This window comes from Parus major, chromosome 1, assembly GCF_001522545.3.
Source record: "Parus major isolate Abel chromosome 1, Parus_major1.1, whole genome shotgun sequence".
Taxonomy (NCBI): Eukaryota; Metazoa; Chordata; class Aves; order Passeriformes; family Paridae; genus Parus; species Parus major.
This window is the reverse complement of record NC_031768.1, coordinates 86,696,969-86,716,379: the sequence shown is the minus strand read 5'-3', so window position 1 is coordinate 86,716,379 and position 19,411 is coordinate 86,696,969. Positions and strand designations below refer to the sequence as shown.

Below are 19,411 nucleotides of genomic sequence, written 5' to 3'. Positions count from 1 at the left end.
ATTGCAACATCTATTATTTATACCTCTGATGATTTCAATTAATTCACTTGGATCTAAACTAGAAAGACGAGGCAGAGCCACTGCCTTTTAAGTAGATGCAGTTCTGCCATGACAGTTAATGTGGTGCCAAATCCTAGCTGGCTGCTCTCGAAATTTTGGATTGCTCCAAATTAAGACCAATGTGTGTCCAGTAGGACAGGCAGCTAATACAGCTGCACAGATAGATTCCTCATCACTAAAAGGTAAAAAATCACTGCATAAGAGGACAAGCAAACAAATAAAATATATTATGTAAATAATAAGGAAGGAAAAGACTGACTTGATGGCACTGATGTGTGCCTCTGAGCTGGGATCCGTGAAGCCACTTGCATTATTTTGCATCCGTCTCCTGTGTATCCAAAGAGACCGAATCAGCAGGACACTAGAAACAACAGACAGTATTAAAGCTGTACTTGCATTACAGAGAAGAATTACTAAACCCAAACTATCTTTCCATGTGGTTCTCATTGCTGAGGTGTTTGTCGTAAGTTGAGGAGTAGTGAAGTTCCTCTGCACACTGTAGTCATCCCAGATGAAGGGAATTGCAGCGATGAAGGAGCAGAACCATGATGTGAGCAGCATCCAGGGCACCAGCCTGGCAATTCTTTGCTTCAGCCAGATGAAGAAAGACTGTGTAAAAGTGGTAGTCTTGATGCAGTAGAAGACACTAAGCCAGGCTCCAAACCAGAGGCTGCAGTAGTTCAGAAACACATACGCTGCATTGGAAACTACACCTCTACTTTCTTCACTATAGTATTGTTCATGCCATATATTAATGAACAAATCCACTATATTCCAGGAGTGGAAAATGAATCTAGATGAACTCATCGAGATCATGATCAAATCATACGGGGACCATGTTTTGCCCCTAATGCAGCTCAATAAACTGACAGCCAAGATTATTCCAGTTCCTAGTAGTCCTGCCATGGATTCAGTTATAGAAATTGCTTGAAAAAAGAGAGCAAATGATGTCATAATTGAAACCCAAGATCTCAGAGTTATTACTCAGCTTCACCTGGGCCCCTGAAAACCTCAGATTTGTCAGGCACTCCCAATCCCAAGGAGCTGTTGTGGGCACAAGCTCACCTATTTATCTCAGAAATATGTCATTTAATATTTCTGCTATTTTGCATGTTGTTTTCGGCTTGATGTGTCAGCTGATTTGTTTAAGCATGCAAATTGGGTCAAGATTCAATTACATAGTTTTCATTTTTGGTGAAGGGATTTGCTTTGGAAGGGTTGTGGAGCAGGTGAACTGTGGTGTTTACCAATGTGGGTTTCCTCTGCAGTGTCTGCTGTCCTGCTTTACATGTGTACATTTGTTTTTTCAGTCTGATGCTATAATGTCTCCCTTTCTTGCACTGTTATCTATCCAGAGTTGAAGAGATATACTTGCCATGGCCTCTTCTAATAGTTGCGTAGTTCTTTTCTTTATCAGATATTTTTAAATTTCGACTGCAAAGAGCTTTGTCTTGTTTTATTTTTGTGTGGGGAGAGATTTATACATTATAATTTTCTAGTGAAACAGAGGGATTTAGTAGTTTGTGTATAAAATGTATATTAAAGATAATTTTATTAATATGACAATAGTTAATTAGCTGGTCAGTTGAAGAAAGGAAGTTCTTCCTGAAGATTTACACTGTGAGGTGCATTCCAATATTTTTGTTGGCTTTTCCTCTTAGATTTTCAAATTCATATTAATGAGCAAGTAACTGTTTGATTTAATTCCACAGAAAGGGAGCTTTGGAGGGAAGATTAAGTACTCAAAGAGGCAGGAAAATAGCACAGGCACCACTTTTGCATGTCATGTGCGTGAGGAATGTGCAATAATGGAACGTAACCCAAAGAGTGTGGGAGCAGCTGTCCAGGGTGTCCCTGCTGAGCAGCCGTGTGCCTCAGGGCTCAGCCAGGAGCAGGACAGCACACTCGGCTTGTGGGCTGAGCACAGCCCGCGTGTTTTGCTTGTTGGTGTGGTCAGAGAGCTCTGAGGTTTGTTCCTGAGGGCCGGTGAGGGGACAGCAGGGAAGGGCAGAGGATGGCCCAAGGCTCCCAACACGGGCGTCTCATGGTGCTGAGCTGGGAACCAGCACCTTTCACTGGTGCTGACAATGCCACTCCAGCGTGACATTGCCATGTGCTGAACTTTCTGCATGTCTGTTAAATGGTGTGGAAAATGTTCCTGCAAGCCACTGCTGGCACCTGTGAAACAGTTTCTGTCATGAGGGAAAGGAAGACTCAAGAGAAGTTATCCTTTGACTTGGTATTTTTTAAAGTTTGAAATGAAACAATTCAGGCACAGACTCAGATGAATTACAGGTACATTGCTTCAAACAGATTGACAACATCCAAACCAGATACATTGAATCAGGATGGGCTTAGCCAACACAAGGCTTAAATCATATATGCTTCAGTGACAGTTATTTTAAAAGTTAATAAACTCCCACTTCACCTGGAAGGCCCCCAAAACACCAGTCCTAATGTACAAATAATGCACAGGCTGTAATCATTACTTCAGCATGAGAAGGAAGATGAAAAGGCTCTTTTTTTTTTTACTGAATCATATTGGAATCTGAGTATTGGCCTTTTTTTTCTCTTGTCAGAGAGTAACCATGGCATTTTCCAAGAAAAGTACAGTATCTAGGACAGAACTTACACAATTCTTCTACCCAAGACTCATATCCAAGTTAAGTAAATTTTCACCTGTCTTTGTGACTGAAGATCATGGCTCTAATCTATTCATTCCACTGCCTATTATTTTATATCTCTGACAACTTCATTTTAATTCACTTGAATCTAAAATAGAAAGTCCAGGCTAAATCATGATCTTTTACTTGGATATATTCCTGACATGACTGTTAATGTGGTGCCAAATCCTAGCTCTTGAAATTATAGATTGCTCCAAATTAAGACCAATGTTTGTCCAGTACGGCAGGCTGTCATTACAACTATACAGATCGAGTCTCCATTACTTAAATTGGAAAAATTTGGAAAGGATGATAAGCACACAAATAAAATATATTATGTAAATTATAAGGAAGGAACAGACTGACTTGATGGCACTGATGTGTGCCTCTGAGCTGGGATCCCTGAAGCCACTTGCATTATTTTGCATCTGTCTCCTGTGTATCCACAGAGACCCAATCAGCAGGACACTAGAAACAACAGACAGTATAAAAGGCAAAGCTGTACTTGCATTACAGAGAAGAATTACTAAACCCAAACTATCTTTCCATGTTGTTCTCATTGCTGAGGTGTTTGTCATAGGTTGAGGAGTAGTGAAGTTCCTCTGCACACTGTAGTCATCCCAGATGAAGGGAATTGCAGCGGTGACGTAGCAGAACCATGATGTGAGCAGCATCCAGGGCATCAGCCTGCAATTGGACATATTGTAAAGGTTCTAGTGTCTCAAGGTCTTGTTTTTATGAAATGAATCAAATTGATGACATCCTGTAGCACCTTTTGCAGTTTCTTTCTGTAATAACATGTCTATGAACATTGCAGTGAACGAATTCCAGTTGTAGTGGTGACCACATAAACTAACCACCCAATCCTTCTCTTATGCCAGTCAAAGCAGCTGTTCCACTTGTCTTTACAGTTGCACAACTCTTCCAGAAAACATTTTTATTAAAGAAATTATTTACTGTTGAGAATATGGCTTCTATGGTAAATCTTCCCTTCAGTAGCTTACAGAAGTTAGCTCTTCATTTATTTCATTATTGAAACAGCATTTGTCAAATACCTTAATCTGAGCCATTTTTGAAACATTCGTACTTTCAACCATCCACTCAGAAATCCTCTTCCACTCTAATTTTGCTGATACTTGTCTCTTCAAACTTTCAGCAGTATTTTCTATATTTTCTAAGTATTTGCTGACAAAGGAATGCATTTTACTTTGCTGCTGTATTGCTTTCTGTGTATTATCACAGCCATTTTTACCTTTTATGGCAGGAAAAATAAGTGTTTCCCTGGTGCTATGTGACATTTTGTCTTTTGCTTTAAAGCAAGAAACCTCAAAGGAGGCTTCTCTAAACATTTGTCATCAGGTTTGGTGAAAATTTGCAAAGCACTGAATTGAATGTCACATGGCTTGAAACATCACTGAAAAAATTGTAGAGGGTTGTCTTCGTCCTCTGGATGCTTAGATTTTTAAATGTCTTGCTAAATCTGATGGCTTCATAGTGACATTAGCTAAATTTTCAAAGCATTCTCAAAGTAAAATTTTCAAGTACTTCTTGTCCATGTGATCTGCATGGCCAACTGTGTGCTTGAGTAATCTGAATGTGTGTGCCTGTGTGTATCTCTATGGATTGCAGGATGATACAATCACAGAATGGTTTGGATTGGAAGGGACCTTACAGATCATCGAGGTTCCAACCTCCCCACTGCAGGCAGGGACACCTGCCCAAGGAGTATGTGCTCAGCCTCACTCCCTAGCTTGACTTCAACAGAGCCATAGCATCCATGCATCATCAGGATAACATCCTGATTCATCCACTTCTAGCAATACAGCCCATACATGACAGAATCTAATTAAGTAGAATAGCAAGTATAGAAACTGCTCTGAACAAATATAAAAACCATCTCTGCTGGAGATGTTTCGACAGGATAGATTAGACATTTAATGAAATTATGTAATAATGGAACAATGTCTGTAAATAGTTTATTAACATGCTACAGTACCCTTCTAATGTTGTACAATTATAGAATCGGACACAGTTTGCATACAGCAAACTGCTTATAGAAATAATTCTAATTTTAGATTCAATTGGCTATTAGTGAATTGCAATTCATGCCATATGCAACAAACTACAAAACTTGCAGTGTTTTTATGCAACTTTATGTTATCCTGGTAACCCGCACTAGGGAATGACCTTTTTTTCCACAGCTGAGAGACCCAGGGTGACTCCTATGCCTCTACTCACTGCAGACCTCAAAAGCCAGCCCAAGTCTAGCCTCTCTGGCAATGGGCTGACAATCTGAGTGACACTGCTGCTATTCCAGCTGCAGGATTTGATTCTGCTGCTGTATTCACAATTATGCTCATGCTCAGGATTATCTAGGAAGTACTGGATCAATCTTTTTCTCCAGGAAGAGTCAAAGGAAGCTGCTGATGGGTAGATTGCTCCTTCACCCTGTGGAAAATGACCATCCAGTTCCTGGTACCATATCGTGCTGTGCACTTTGGTGGAACAGCAGGAAGTGACACATTTTGACCTGGAAAGGGTCAATTTAAGGTTCTATGTAGTGATTTCATACCTGTCACTGTCATCATATCACATTCCGGTTGCCAACATCTGAGAAGAAGGTGCTCCCCTGCATTTTGCAGCCTTACTCCCTTGATGCTGATTGTCAGGTACCCAGTCTGAGTCTGCGGTGCAGATGGAGACAAAGGTCTCTCAGGCTATCTTCCAGAATGTCTACCCATCAGTCAAAATCAACATCAGAGATCAGATGGGTGCTAGCTGAACCTAAACACCACATCCTCATGGAGCCAACTAACAAAACACATATATATCCCCATACACAGTTTATAGGACTCCTACTACTGTAGGAGCCTTGTAGTCAACTATTTCAAAAGCTGCACAACATCCTGTAAACCCACAGGGAGAATTATGGTTGAAGCATAGATTACAGTGGCCATGTCAGTGAGCAGCAGGAGGAGCTGTTCCATAAGGAAAGGAGACCCAAAAAGTCAGCATCACTACAAGGTAGGCAAGGGCAGGTTGTCAAGAATGCAGTCCCACCTCCTATGGGCAAGGATAGCAGTGAAGCTTTGTGATGGGTCAGCCAGCAGTCTAGTCATACCAGATGTGTCCACAGTGATAAGACATGTCCAAGATCAAGCCAGTAATTCCAATCTCTAAGCCAGGATCAGTGTCCAGGTCAGCTAGGCAGGTGGAAAGACCCAGGTAAAGCTGCAGCACAGCTCAGGAAGAGAGCAAGGGTGAGCACTCAGCTTAGAAGCAGCTCCTGAAAAAAGAGGGGGCTGAGCCTTACTGACGGTTCTCCCAGTAATTTGTTTTAAGGTCAGTCAGCTGTGCTCTGGAAGTTGGCTCTGAAACTCAGCAGCCAAAATCCCAAAAGCAGTGCAGAGCCTCTAACCACATTCACCATATCAAGTACCTGGTAACTTTAACAGTCTGCCCCAGTACCATCTTTTTACTGTCTGGTGGTAAAATGAATTATATCAGCAGTATTCAACACAAGTAAATTCAAGAGCTTGACAAAGAAATCAGAATTAACTACCATCCACTAGGTGGGTAGTTAAGTACATAAAGTAGTTCAGTAAATGTCTAGAGAATAAGTATACAGTGTACAGCACTCTAATCTGGTTTACCAGGAGCAAAGACAGTAGATTAAGAAAAGTGATTCTCTTCCTCCACACTTTTTAAGGTGGTATCTGGAATATTGCATCTAGTATTTAGGAGGAATTTTATTTTTCTGGTGACTGGACAATACTAAATTTACACATAATACCAGGCTTAGGCAGACCACAAAGTACTGGAAAACAGATTCAGAATTCAAAATAATTTTGGCAAGCTGAAGATGCAGTCTGATAAAATACGGACAGATGCCTACAGATATGAATGCACACATGCATAAATAAATTTGTGAAGAAATCGGCAATAAAAATACATGCCATGCTGAGAGTTACAACCAAAAATTTTTGTTTGTTGTATAAATTAAGACATTGTACTCTTGTATGTAGCTCTAACAAAGTTGTGTTGCAGAACTATAAAAATTGGAAGCAATAGCCTTTTTTAGTTTAGAAAGAAGAAACCTGCAAAAGGGCTAACAAACATGCAAAAACAACTCTGAAGATATAGGAATAAACTTTTCTTAAAGTGCATTATGGAGAGGGAAAGGAGTGGCTGGTTTTATAATTACTAAGTAAAATCCTTTTTACAATTACTGTTAAAACTTAGAGAAAAAATGTCACGTGTATTTTCATTGCAATTTTTAAAAAGGTTTTGAAAAAGAAGCTGCAGGAGTGTCACAGGGAAAAGCTGATCGTGCCTTGGAGAAGTGAATGAAAGCAAAGCTTATTCATCTAACTATAAAGAAATCTGCTAAAAATACATTCGTTTCCATTTCATCAGTCTGGGAGAAAATCTTTCCCACCTAATTTGGCTGTTTGGTGAAGCAAAGTGTTTGGTACTTAAAAATACCTCATAGTCCCACAGGAAATTATTTAGTTCAATTCAAAATATGCCATGTGGCTGGGCAAATGCAAACAACTCCACTTTACAGACGCACTGGCAAGTTACTCAAAACCACATATTACAACAGAATCAAAGATACAAATGGGACTTGAAATCTCCAAAATCCTGAGTTTAAGCCTTAACTTCTGAAACACAGTGCAATAACTGCAGATACTAAGGAGGATAAAAGGTATAAGGAGACATAAAATGAAATCGTGGTGGAAATACAGAAGAAAGAACTTGAGAGTTCTGCTCAGGAGAGATGAGGTATTTTTAATTATTTTTAATATGTCAGCCTTTGACTTCACAACCATTGCTTTGTGATATTGCAATGTATATGAAGAGGTTTAGTATCTAAGTTGGATCTAAACCACAAATGGGAACAGGAGATTTAGGGGCTGAAGTGAAGAGAATTTTTGTTACTGATAATGTTTCACTGGTTCACAGATGTAACTAATGGTAGATGTTATGGATGTACATCTAAAAAAAAAAGTACTTAGAAACAATGTCTTGCTGATACCTTCTAAACTATTCTGAATGGCCATGAAATTCATATAGTTTCAAATTTAGCTGCACATGCTATGCTTCCATATAGTTTTTTGTTGCAGCATTACAGTTAAAATACATGTTTTGAGACATAAATCTGAGTTGTGGTCAAGTGCTATTGCATTGTAACATTCATGATTCAAGTAGTTCTGCACCAGAAGAACATTATCTACTTGTGAAATATAAACATTTCTGATTGATAGACCCATAATCTCTGAAATTCAAGGCTATTTTCACCTCACATGTTGGCACACATCATTTAGGTTATAAGGCTTTTTTCTATTTTGCTGTCACCAAGCATAGCAATTAACCTGAGTTTTCCATAAGTAGGTACAACTCCCTATCTCACACAAGGTTGTCTTTCATCTGAATTGTATCTGCAGGGCTAATATAATAAAGCACAGCACACAGGTTTTATATTATGAAATTCACCACTTTGATTATGTTGCATATGAAAGGGTATTTTTGTTACAGTCATTTTTCAGAATCAGAACAGAATTTTACAGGAAATATCCCTTTAAATCAGCCTGTAAGCAATTCTAAAAAACAAAGCAGACAGCAAGCACTTTAAAGAGCTATGGAAAATGGTTTTCTACAATGTATTTTGGAAGGTGGTGTACTGTGAAGAAGCAAGAACAGAGTTGATACACACTCAATTTTAAGAGAAGCCCTCTGGCAGTCTGCTGGACTCAGATATTCCATTTGCCTTAGCATGCCTCCTCAGTAGAAGGCTGTGTGTTATTCAGGGATTATTCTTTTATTCTTTTTTGCTCTCCTTGATGTTAAATATATGCTTTAGAGGCTAGGACTTGCTTTTCTGAATGGAAAACTATGCCTCATGGGTGTTTTGGAACAGTTTCACAGTGAATGTCTGAATGCTTAAAAAGATATACAACCACAAAAATCTTTTTTTTAATATCAGTTTTTACCCTGTTGCTGAGAAAAGACATCAAGTTCTCACTAGTACAGTAACTACAAAAACCCCTACAAATTCTTTAACAATAGCCTGAAGTGATATTCTGCTATTTATTCTTAGAGGTTGTGCCCAATGAAGCAACAAACGAGATATTAAGGAAACACAGACAATAACAGAAGGCATTCATGTAGGTTAGGGTTATGACCAGGGAAACTCATGTACATTCATGTAGGACAGGGAAAAATAAATTGTTTTTTAATTTTTACTTTTGTGCTTTCTGCCATTCTTATTTTCACTACTTTTTCTGTCTCTCTTGCCTAATCTTCTCTACTCTCCTAGCCCTCATTCTCAGACTTTCCTTTTCTACACCTGAAACCAACACCTTTTTCCTGTCGTCAAGGATACCCTTCCTGTCTACCTCCCAGTCCAAATATCTTGTATCCATTCTATCCACTTGGATCCCAGGTTTGATTATAGTCTTCCTTATGGATGGACTGATAAATCTTTAATTTGAAGTACTCTTGCAAGTCAGGATATTCCTCAATTTTTCCCCATCATCTTTAACAAATACATCCAGGTAACTGAATTGCCACACATGGAGCTAATCTGTGTTTACAAACTTTGATCTCTCCTCTTCTTCCTGTCTCCTCTGAACCTAAGGTGGTGGTGGTGGTTAGAAGTAACAATGACTTTTCTGTCCTTTTTTTCATGAATAAAGATGTCCCAGAAAGCTGGAAGAACAGGTTGCCCAGAGAAGTGGTTGATGCCTCCTCACTAGAAGTGTTCAAGGCCTGGACAGAGATTAAACAACCTCACCATGGTGGGATGGTTGAACTGGATGATTTTCAAAAGGTCCATTCCAACCAAGGCATTCTGTGAGTCTTTGAGTTTGTGTACTGATGGACTGATGCTAGATGAGAGAGCAAGTTTTTGGTGGATAAAAAGGTGAAAAGTTGCCATCTGCACATGTGACTGAGTGTCTGAGAGCACTTTTGCCCCAGAAGGATCGCTCTCTTCACCTGTGGGGCAGTTAGAACACTCTGCTAGATCCCTTACTGACAGCTCCTGTTACAGGCTGTTTACACTGAATTTATCCTGTCATCAGTCCTCCAATCTACAATGGAATATTATGGCTCTCAGGCTGAACTGCCTCCAGTTTTCTGAGCTCCTTTAGTGAAGGAACAAGTGCTACAGTGTTGTGATCTTTGCAGACCACATTCGTGCTTTTGATGGTTACCAAAATTATTACTAACCTTTAGCAGATAGTCTTTCATGTAAAGGAGATCTTCTTTCATGTTGATTTAATCCAGAAGTCACACTGCTCTGTGGTAGTACCATCAGGGACCATTTGAGATAGAAGAGCTTGAGTTAAACAAGCTTTTTTTAAAACCTAAGTGCAGTCTCTTTGTAAGTAATAGCCTTTTCACAGAAGTTTTCAAGATGCCAGTGACATTAACATTGCCTCACCATGCTTTTCTAGGGCTTTTTTTAAAAGAGCAATATTTTGTGCAGTCTGTGATACATCTATATTTTGGAAGCTTGAAGATGGAATATCAATCTGTGAAGCAAAACTTCACTCTACCAAATTGTTGCAGTGGAATTTACTATTCACACAATGTAGAAGATCAAAGTCAAAATTAAATTTCACTTCAGGACAGATATTAGGAAAATAATTTGCTGAAATCTGCTTTTGATTCCAAGCCATTTGAAATACTAACCTTTTAAAATTACCATAAGAAATACTTGCAACAACATCTGTCAAATGCATGTCAACACACTTAATACATTCATATTTCTTTGAATCATGTGTCTATTTAATTCTAAGATGTATCTAAAAGATAATTGCTGTTAAACGTTTTTATGTGTAACAGCTGGAAGGCATGTCAAACATTATATTTTTTTCAATGTGCTGATCAGTGTTAGATTTGGAAGAACCTAATGCGCCGTTTAGAGAAGAGAAAGTACCTGTCACAGAGAAAAAAGCCAGAGGTTCTCTTACTAATTTGTGGACTCAAGGGAGCAGAGCTGTCATATGTGCCTTAAAGATAAGAAGGGAATGAGTTGATAAGGATTACTTGTGACGTCTTCTCCCTCCCTGCCCTCCCTCCCTCCTGCAAGCCCCTCTTCCTGCTTCTGTAATTAGAAAAAAATTACAGGGAAACTTTTTGTCTTTGCTTTCTATTGGTGATAAAAGTGTCTTCAAAGAAATCTACATGCCAGCAGGAAAAACAACAGCACAATTTTAATGTATACGTGAATACTTCATGGATTCAGCTCTCAGGATGCCCACAGCTCTACAGGTTGTATATTCAAAACCCCATAAGAGTGCTTACAATGCCATCATGCAATCCCCTCCAAGGCAGAACTTTTTAAGTCTTAAATATATATACACACTGTCACTTTTAGACAGAAAGTGCCATTGTCCTGTGGCATATAATCTGAAATAAATTTCCATATCCAATTGGTGATGTGGAAAATGTAAGATATGCTTTGCCGCCTTATTGCTACCAGATGCAAATATGCTCTGTCCTTACACTGACAGAGGCAAGAAACTCTGCTTGAAAACACACATAACTACAGTGTCTGAATTACTTTGCAACATCAAATAACCACAGCTGAACAGATTTTTCTGAAGTGTGGATCATATAAGTTCAGATAAAATATGTCCTATACCTGGGTATCTCAGACCACAGTCACAGAGGCAGCACCTATGTTAAATAAATTCACACTGTTTCCAAAGAGATACACAAATTTTGGAATAAAAAAAAGTTTTAACAACTTAATTTTCTCCATAACAGCTCAACTTTCCTACTGAATTACAGAATCCAACAATAATGTTTATTAGATCCAACATATAATGTTACTATTGTATGTAATGCCTTTGGAAAAGAAATAGTCACCACCACACTAGATCTTGCAAGGCAGCTTTCTCAGCATCACAGCACATTGAAACATGTCCTAATTCAAAGAGCTGTGCTCTTCATTGAAAATGAGAGGTGTTTCTCAGGTTTCCTTTCGTGAAACATCCCATGCACTCTTGAAATGAAGTTGTGATCAATCTACTTTTCAGGATGTGTCCTGATGAGTTTACAAGGTCTGGTAAAAATCATCTCTACATACACATTTAAGTAATTTCTAGCTAGCATGTGTGGGGCAATCCAAGTCTTGTGGCAATATCAATGTAATGTTTTGCCAAATTATGTGGTAACATTTCATTTAATCGAGAGGAGATGAGAGTGTCTGTTTAAAAGATATTGGTATATGAAACCACATTAATGTAAATTATATCCTCCCAGTATACTGACCAAAAGTTTTTTTTGTCTCCTCAAGTGTAATTTTAAAAATGAATACTTCAGCCAAGGTTTTATTACTTGCCTTAATTTTAATTACATTGTGTTCAAAATTATCATAACCATTTTATAATAAAAAAAGGTAATAAATACCTTGGCCAGGTAAATTTTAATTCTTTGATCTTGTTCATAGAGAAAAGAGAAGTAAAATTTACTTCATTACATAAAGCTTGGGAGCTGTTAGATGCTCTAATGATGAAGGTGAAAGAGTTCAGATACAGTTAAGCCAGATAAATAAACTGGATATTGTCATGAACAAATTTGTCCAGATAGTTTACAAAGGTATCTTCACAGTAACATCTCAATTGTGGGTAACAAAAGACTCTTTTGTTACTTTCATTAAGTCCAATCTCAATCAATTTTTGCGAGAAGTATTTGCAAAATTGATTCTGATGTTAAGGTGAAGAGAAGTGAGACGCTGAAAGGAAAGAAAGGTCAGTAGGGACCTTTTTGTCAGTACGCAAGGACTTTTTAAACTGTATTTAGAACTATTTGGTAAATATAGAAATATATAGCTACCAGTTACTTGAATGCTAAAAACAACTGGGAATAAGTAACTGGTTTCAGCCATATAAGAAATCTGTTGTGATAGCAGAGTGTTAAAGTATGCAAGCACTACAGAAATAGGGAAAAATCAGGTTGATAGGAGCTCTGAACAACTGAGAAGATCCCAAATTATCTTCAGACTAGTGAACCAAGATATCATATTCCCCTCAGAGACTTGCAACCTGGGGAGGCAAACAGTCCCGATCTGGTATTCTGCTTGTTTCAAGCACTTTGGAAGCCGACACCAAGCTGGTCCCCTCTACCTCTCTCAGCTCACAGCTGCCACTTGAGAAGGTCTCAAATCCCAATGCCTCCCTCTCCTACTCAGTTTTTAATGTCTCAGAGAAGTAATCCAGGTTTCCAGTCCTCAAAGCAGAGCAACCTCCTTCCCAAATCTTCCCATTATGCCTCCTTAAATAAGCAAAGACACACAGGCTGGCCATCTCCTGAGAAGCAACGAACAAATGCAAATAGAATCACTAATTAATTATTTTATTTTTTTTCTATGCCTCTTAGTGGGAAAGAGAGAGTCAGATGTGTTCAGCCCTTGAATGGACACTAGGGTGCAGATGAGAGAGAGAGAGCAAGAAGCAAGTCAGCAGCCTGGCCTTTCCTCGTGGGAGGAGGAGCGCTAGGATGCGTAGCCCACGCTATCTAGTAATAGGCAGAAGCCTCCGGGCCCCAAGGCAGCAGCAGGTTGAAACAGGCCAGTGGAAGGGAGAATATCAGACCAAAACAGGCTTGTTGGGTGGGCAGGCTAGTGAGGCTGCTGGAGAGAAAAGAAACAGCAAATAGCTGAGAAGAGGCTGAGGGAGATAGAGAATCACATACTTCTGTTCAAAAAGATTTGGTGGAGCTCCAAGAGACAGAAAGGCAGGTGGGTCACAGACACAGACGGGAAAATAAATCCTTTTATGAGAAGTAGAGGTGTTAAGAAGGTGGGTGGAGAGTTGCAGAAACACCATTTCCTTCCCTCCCATTTTCTTTAAGAGTGTTTGTCTCTGAGCTTTTCCTCTCACTTCTCCTCCCCACAGCAAACAGTCAAGCTGGGAAGATGAGATTGTCTCTGAACTTAGCAGAGTGTGTGGGCACAGAAGACTGATAGCAGCTAAGTAAACAGAGTCCACAGCTGTGGTAGCTGCAGGAGCAAAGCCTGCTCGGTGACAAGCATGAGCACTCTTCCACAGGTAAGGAAATGGGTCTGTCTTGCAGTCTGCTGAGGGACCTTCACTGCACACCTCTCTTTTCCTTCCCCTTTCATAGCTACACTGCTTATTGCCTTGGGGGACTGGGACAGTTGAGGTTTTGACAGTTTGTATCCAGAAAGGTCTCGGAATTAATGATTTGGGATATGGTGCGATGATTCAAGGGTTCTTGCCCTTCCTGTTGGTCACCCTTATGGACGTTCTGAGAACTGTTTGAAGCACCGACCAACAAGTAATAATAGTAGCAATAAAACTATTAGTAGTAGTAATAATGATACCAACACCACCAACACCAAAACAACAACAACAATAATAACAATAACAATAATAATAATAAATAATGACATCCTTTATTCTATCTCCATTTTTTCAGCAAGGTATTATAAAAAAGTACTTACACAGAAATGTGAAGTTTCCCCCTCACAGATAGTTGTGGATAAACAAGGCATAGTTTTGGGAATGTGAGAATGACATGGTGAGCCTAATTGCTTCCCCTGTAGCATGGTGTCCTTTTTCTGCTTTGATGTCTTATATAAATAGCTAGCAAAGTCTTAATTGCATGTTTACAGAAAAATTGCACTGAACTGAACTGTTAGCTCAAGGTTGCTAAAAAGTACAAAACATTCAAGGGCAACAGAGATAAGTGTAGTGTTCTATGTTACTAAATAATACAAACACTGAAATGTGTATGTGTTCTTACATTGAGATCTGTTCAGTGTGACTGTGGCTGTAATACAAATGGTCACTTATCTTTATCTTGCCTGCTTTTTTATAGTTGAATAATTTGCAGAAATGTTTGTTTTGTATATCCGTTCCCAAATTTCTGTGTGATGAAGATAAAACCATAATCATAATTTTAGTTGTTGTTGATGGTTTTGTTTTACAATTTTAGTACTCCAGAATATAATTCAGCAACCTTTCTGTTTCATATTTCATGTGAGCAGGTACTCTATTTCAAACACAGGCTAAAATGTTTCTCAAATGGCATTTAATGAGCTCAATTTATGTGCTTAAATAATTTGCTGACAAAAGATAAATTTAAGAAAATGAAGGTTTTTGTGATATTGGGGCATTAGTCTGAAAATATGCCATCCATGTGAGTAATGTGATAAACATGATTTGGGTAACAGCCAAAGTCAGTAATTCATGAATAATCTACTAGCTGAAAATAATGCTTCTAAATTATCTCATAAATAGGTATTAAAAAAACTACAGTTCTCTCCTCCTTTGATCCCTTTATTTTAATTTATTTTCATGAAAGTTAGATGCTTCTTTTTCTGTAATAGCTCGAAACACTGTGAAAATTCAAGGTGAGGAAGAAGCAGGCAGATTAACTTCAACCTCCTTTCAGAACTCAGGAACAGCTGACAAACAGAATGAGGGAGATGCTGAAGGAAAATCAAATTCTTTGGCTGATTTAGTTATACCAAACAGTTCTTGCTTTAGTGATAACAGTATTTGTCATGATTCTGCTATTCTAAGTCATGCTTGCATTTGAATCAGATTATAAATATAATACATTAATTTAAAGTTACAAATTTTTATAATTTACAACTGTTAGAATTAATCTTTCAATAATTTTACAGCCATTTGTTCTCACTTAGCTCTAGTGAAGCCATTTAAATTTGAGCACTTGCCATGAAAGAACTGCAACTATACTGGAAATTTCACTCACCTTTATGCTAATACTGCTAATTCTTCTCACTCATAAATGAGACCTATAAGGAAAAACCCTGTCAGAGGTTTAAGTCTTTTCATCCTTTTCCACTGGCTTGTTCAAACCATTCACTTGTATCTTTATATGGAGCATGCTGGGTGAAGCAATGTCTCAAAACATACCACAAGAAAGTTCTGCTTCCTGTAAGCTATGTAAGGTTCCTGCACCCTGTGCCCTGAAAGTCTTGGTATGCCACCTCTGGGTCCATCTAGTTAAATCTACACTCTGCCTTGGCCAAGAATCAATGGCTTAGGGAGGGGTCTGTATTTTAGTGCCTATGAACCACTTAATCCATTGTGGATTAATAAAAGTGAAGTTCATTCTAGATCAAGAATCTGACAGGGATTTTGCCTTGGTCAGTGTTTGTGTAAGAGTACTGAAAAAACAGGTATTAGTCTGTCTAGAATTGTTTAAGCTGTTGTCATGAAAAAGACATAAAGGAGAACTAAATATGCCTGCCCTCTTCTTTTTTCTCTCTTTATGTAGGTCCACAATTTCTCTCAAATCCTACCCCAGTTGCAGTGGCAAATTTAGAAAGGCAATTATTATGGAAATTGAAGTGTTTGAAAAACAATTTTTATGCTTATGGTTCACATAACACAGACCATAATCCAGTTTCTACATAGAGGCCCACAACCAATTTCCACTCCCCTGTCATTTCTTTTGTGCTATGTTATTATTTTGGGCGTGCTGCTCTCAGCCAGGTACTTCTCTAGTTGTTTCAAAATGGAGATTTGAGGTGGGCAGTGCTGTTTCTCTTAGAAATTTTTTAAAATCCATTATTTGATGCATTTTGCATTTCAAAATAAACATCGTGTAGGCCTGAAATAGGCTGACTGTTAACCAAAAATTTATAAGAAATTGCACCGACAGCTTGAAATACCAGTTTCTTGTTAGTATCTCCACAGTCATGCCATTTGTTACTCAAGAGAGACACAGATATCTTCTGGTAACATTAAACCAAATAATTGGAAAATTCTTACTATTTCATGGTAGGAATAGGCCAGGTTTTCCTTGTGAAAAACTAGAAGTTTATTGCAACAGAGAAGTCAGAAGAACTGTGAATGTAAATCATTCACTCTTTCCTAAATGGTGAGAGATGAAGGCTTGCATGCCAAAGAGTAGTTTTTCTATTTCATTTATCAGCTAAGCTAACTTTCTTTCCCTCACTTCCCTGCCATACTGTTGTGACACTTACTGTCTTACTCTAGGAGTAAAACAAGTGTTTTGCTACAGCTATGAAAGGAATTTGGATTTCCTCCTCTATAGTTTGTACACTGTACTTTGCCAGTATGATCATGTTCTGTATCTTCTAGTCACTTGTATGTCACTTGCTCTTCATTCGGTTATTCTGTATCCTGCCTGAAGAAGTTAGAAGAATAGGATTTTAAAGGAGAAAAGCATTAGGCACTCAGCTCTTGTTAGTAATCTCCAGGAGCTGAGTAAACCTTTCAGAGGGTTTTATTCAAGATTGAATAAAATGCACGTTTGAAAGATTATAAAATTATGAGGTCTGGCTTTTTATCACTTATTTTTGTTTTGTGTTAATGTTTTTGTGCAGAAGTTGTACATACTATATTAGTCCAGGTGATTAACAGCAGACTCATTGATTTCCTTAATGTTTCCTTAGATGAAGGGACATATACTGTGACATAATTCATTCCTGTAGGATTTTGCTCCATTTCTTGTGATTTTTGTCAAGATCTGTGTTTCCTAGTTTTGTGGCAAATAACACACATACCAAGTGTGCTGCATCTAAGGGAGCAGCAAAGGCAGAAGAGAGATGACAATCTGTGATCTGAGAGTCATGAGAAGGCAGGCAAGAAGCAATGACTTAAGGAGCAAGGCCCCCAGTATGGACATGAGGGCTGTGAGGTAGGCCTGGTGACAGTGCCCAGGGTCAAACAAGAGTGTAGAGTGCCAGGTGAGTTCCTTGTGAGGAGGCAGGTCCAAGAGCAAACCTGCAGAATCAGAATGTAGGTGATGGTCAGGATCCAGATGGATGGGATGCCATTCCAGACAAAGGCATGGCTGCCATTGCAGCAGAGCTCAGATGGAGACTACACAGGAGAGCTGCAAATGGCCAAGCGAAGAAGTGGTCACGTGCACTAAGGCTCCTTCTTGCCTTTTCTCAAAGAATTCCAAGTCCTGATAAGGTTTCTCAAGAAGAGATTTCTTTTTTCAAAGCACCAGGATAGAACAGGGAGACAAACTGGAGCCTGTGGGGACAGTACAGACCAGGCCCTGACAGTGACATGTAGGATTCTCCCAGGAGCACTTCCATCGGCTGTCACTTTTTTCCTTGTTTGCTACAGCTGAGGTTTTCCATTATCTTGTTTTTTTCTCCCATCTGCCTCCCTTTTCTTACTGTATACTCTTATTCTGTCATTCCACTTTTCATTTTTTTTCTATTCTTTCCCTTTCCTCATATATTACCAGCATGCATTCCTGTGTCTGTTCTTTCATAAACTGCTGTTTTCCAGTCTTATGTACATCAAAATATGCAGAAGAGAAAATGCCATCTTACCTAACTATATCCTACCTAATGCCATCTTATCTAACTACTAGATATTAGGGGTGTATCCTATGATATCATCTAGCTTCCTTTGCAGCCAACAGAGAAAAGGACAAATAACTCCAGAGAATGCTTCAGCTTATCCTAAAACAGATAACTAAAACAGAAGGTGTACTCATTAGGTCCCTAGCCTGTTCCACGGACTAAAAAGACACACCTAGATTATGAACAAAGCTAAATTTAAGGGAGATAGAACCTGTCTCTATCTAAGATCTTCTCAGCGATTTACAGCTTACTCCAGTTTGCAGAATAGAAAAAAATCTTTTTTTTCACCTGAATTGGACTAGAGGGCTTAGGTTGCAGTACTTTATTTCTTGAGGAGAGTTCTGAAATTAGTGCTTAGATTGCCAGACTGGCAGAATAAAGATCCATCAGTCCTAGCCATCCTATTATTAGCTTTATAGACTCAAAAAGGCTTTGATATCTTCAGGAAGTATCAGAAAAACCAGGGGAATGAAGAAAGTGAGAAAGCCCGTGGGAGTACAGTCATGTAGATGATTTGGATGACTATTGATGTTTTGGCACTAGTCTTGTGAATGGTTGTCTAGTAGATTAGGTGGGAAATGGAGTATGTTATTAGTGCTAACCTTAATAAGAATTTTTCTTTCTTCATTTTTTCTGTCTCTTCAGACCTGTGACCAGGAGCTGAGAACAGGTGCAGAGAAAGAACGATGCCTTCAGGGGAAAAGCCTACTTCTATGTGCACTTCTCAGTACTCTCCTTGGCTTTACATTGCTTATCACCTACCTCATGATGACTTGTGCTCTAGGTATAATATGAGATATCTTTTTCCATTCTTCCTCATCCACCCCATTTTTAAGATCCTTTTCTCTCTTACCTGTCTCCACTGTGTTTTAAGCTTAACATCAGTATTAAGAACCAGACTTTCAGAATCTCCAGGAATCATAACACCTTTTGTCAAAAAGGTACATTTTTCTCCCTCTTCCTTGAGTCACAGTGGGGGGAGGTCCTCCACATCTGTCCTCCCCTGCTTGTGATTTAATATGCCTCAGCCCAATTTTGGGGGAGAACAGCATTATATAGTCTCATAGCTCATCAATGTGTTCTGCTCTCTCTGTAGTCAAGAAACTGAACTGAATATGAGACTTGAAGCTCTTCCTTTGCCTTTCTATCTCTGACTTAAGTCTAGTCCTGGTTTTCTACCATAGATCAGTGCAGTCATAGAGTAAAAGCAAAAGTTAGAGTTTCTTGCTAATGTAGAAGCTGTTGAGTATAGACCAGAAACATTAATTTGCCTTCCAAATTTGCTAAAGAACTATCTGAAGAATGGTCCATGTGAATGTCTCTGCATATA

At 38.8% G+C, this 19,411-nt stretch overlaps 2 protein-coding genes across 19 annotated transcripts in view; one reads left to right on the top strand and one right to left on the bottom strand.

Moving 5' to 3' along the window:
- Nucleotides 1-6: 6 nt before the first annotated feature.
- LOC107208601 (taste receptor type 2 member 40-like) lies at nt 7-14,934 on the bottom strand. 11 transcript variants are annotated; one of them, XM_033516840.1, is made up of 5 exons: nt 10,669-10,748; nt 9,957-10,026; nt 5,784-6,009; nt 5,296-5,407; nt 7-3,410 (listed from the first exon to the last, which is right to left on the bottom strand). In XM_033516840.1, the coding sequence occupies exon 5, from the start codon at nt 1,012-1,014 to the stop codon at nt 88-90; it is 927 nt and encodes a 308-aa protein (XP_033372731.1). In that variant the 5' UTR covers nt 1,015-3,410; nt 5,296-5,407; nt 5,784-6,009; nt 9,957-10,026; nt 10,669-10,748; the 3' UTR covers nt 7-87. The 11 variants fall into 11 exon arrangements, 9 of the variants coding, with proteins under 9 accessions (XP_033372731.1, XP_033372733.1, XP_033372742.1 ...); XM_033516842.1 differs by having other exon boundaries at nt 5,845-6,009; XM_033516851.1 differs by having other exon boundaries at nt 10,703-10,719.
- KEL (Kell metallo-endopeptidase (Kell blood group)) overlaps nt 13,208-19,411 on the top strand; it is a 22,581-nt gene continuing 16,377 nt past the window's right edge. Inside the window, exons 1-3 of one of the 8 annotated variants that reach the window (XM_033516829.1) lie at nt 13,208-13,537; nt 13,634-13,786; nt 18,727-18,865. In XM_033516829.1, coding sequence (XP_033372720.1) covers nt 13,769-13,786; nt 18,727-18,865 — 157 coding nt within the window. In that variant the 5' untranslated portion in view covers nt 13,208-13,537; nt 13,634-13,768. The remainder of the gene's footprint in view (nt 13,538-13,633; nt 13,787-18,726; nt 18,866-19,411) is intronic. The other 7 variants (XM_033516824.1, XM_033516820.1, XM_033516814.1 and 4 more) reach the window with 7 other exon arrangements.

Bases quoted from the DNA above. Each gene is read 5' to 3' on its own strand.
- LOC107208601 (XM_033516855.1), bottom strand. From the start codon at position 1,014: ATGACATCATTTGCTCTCTTTTTTCAAGCAATTTCTATAACTGAATCC.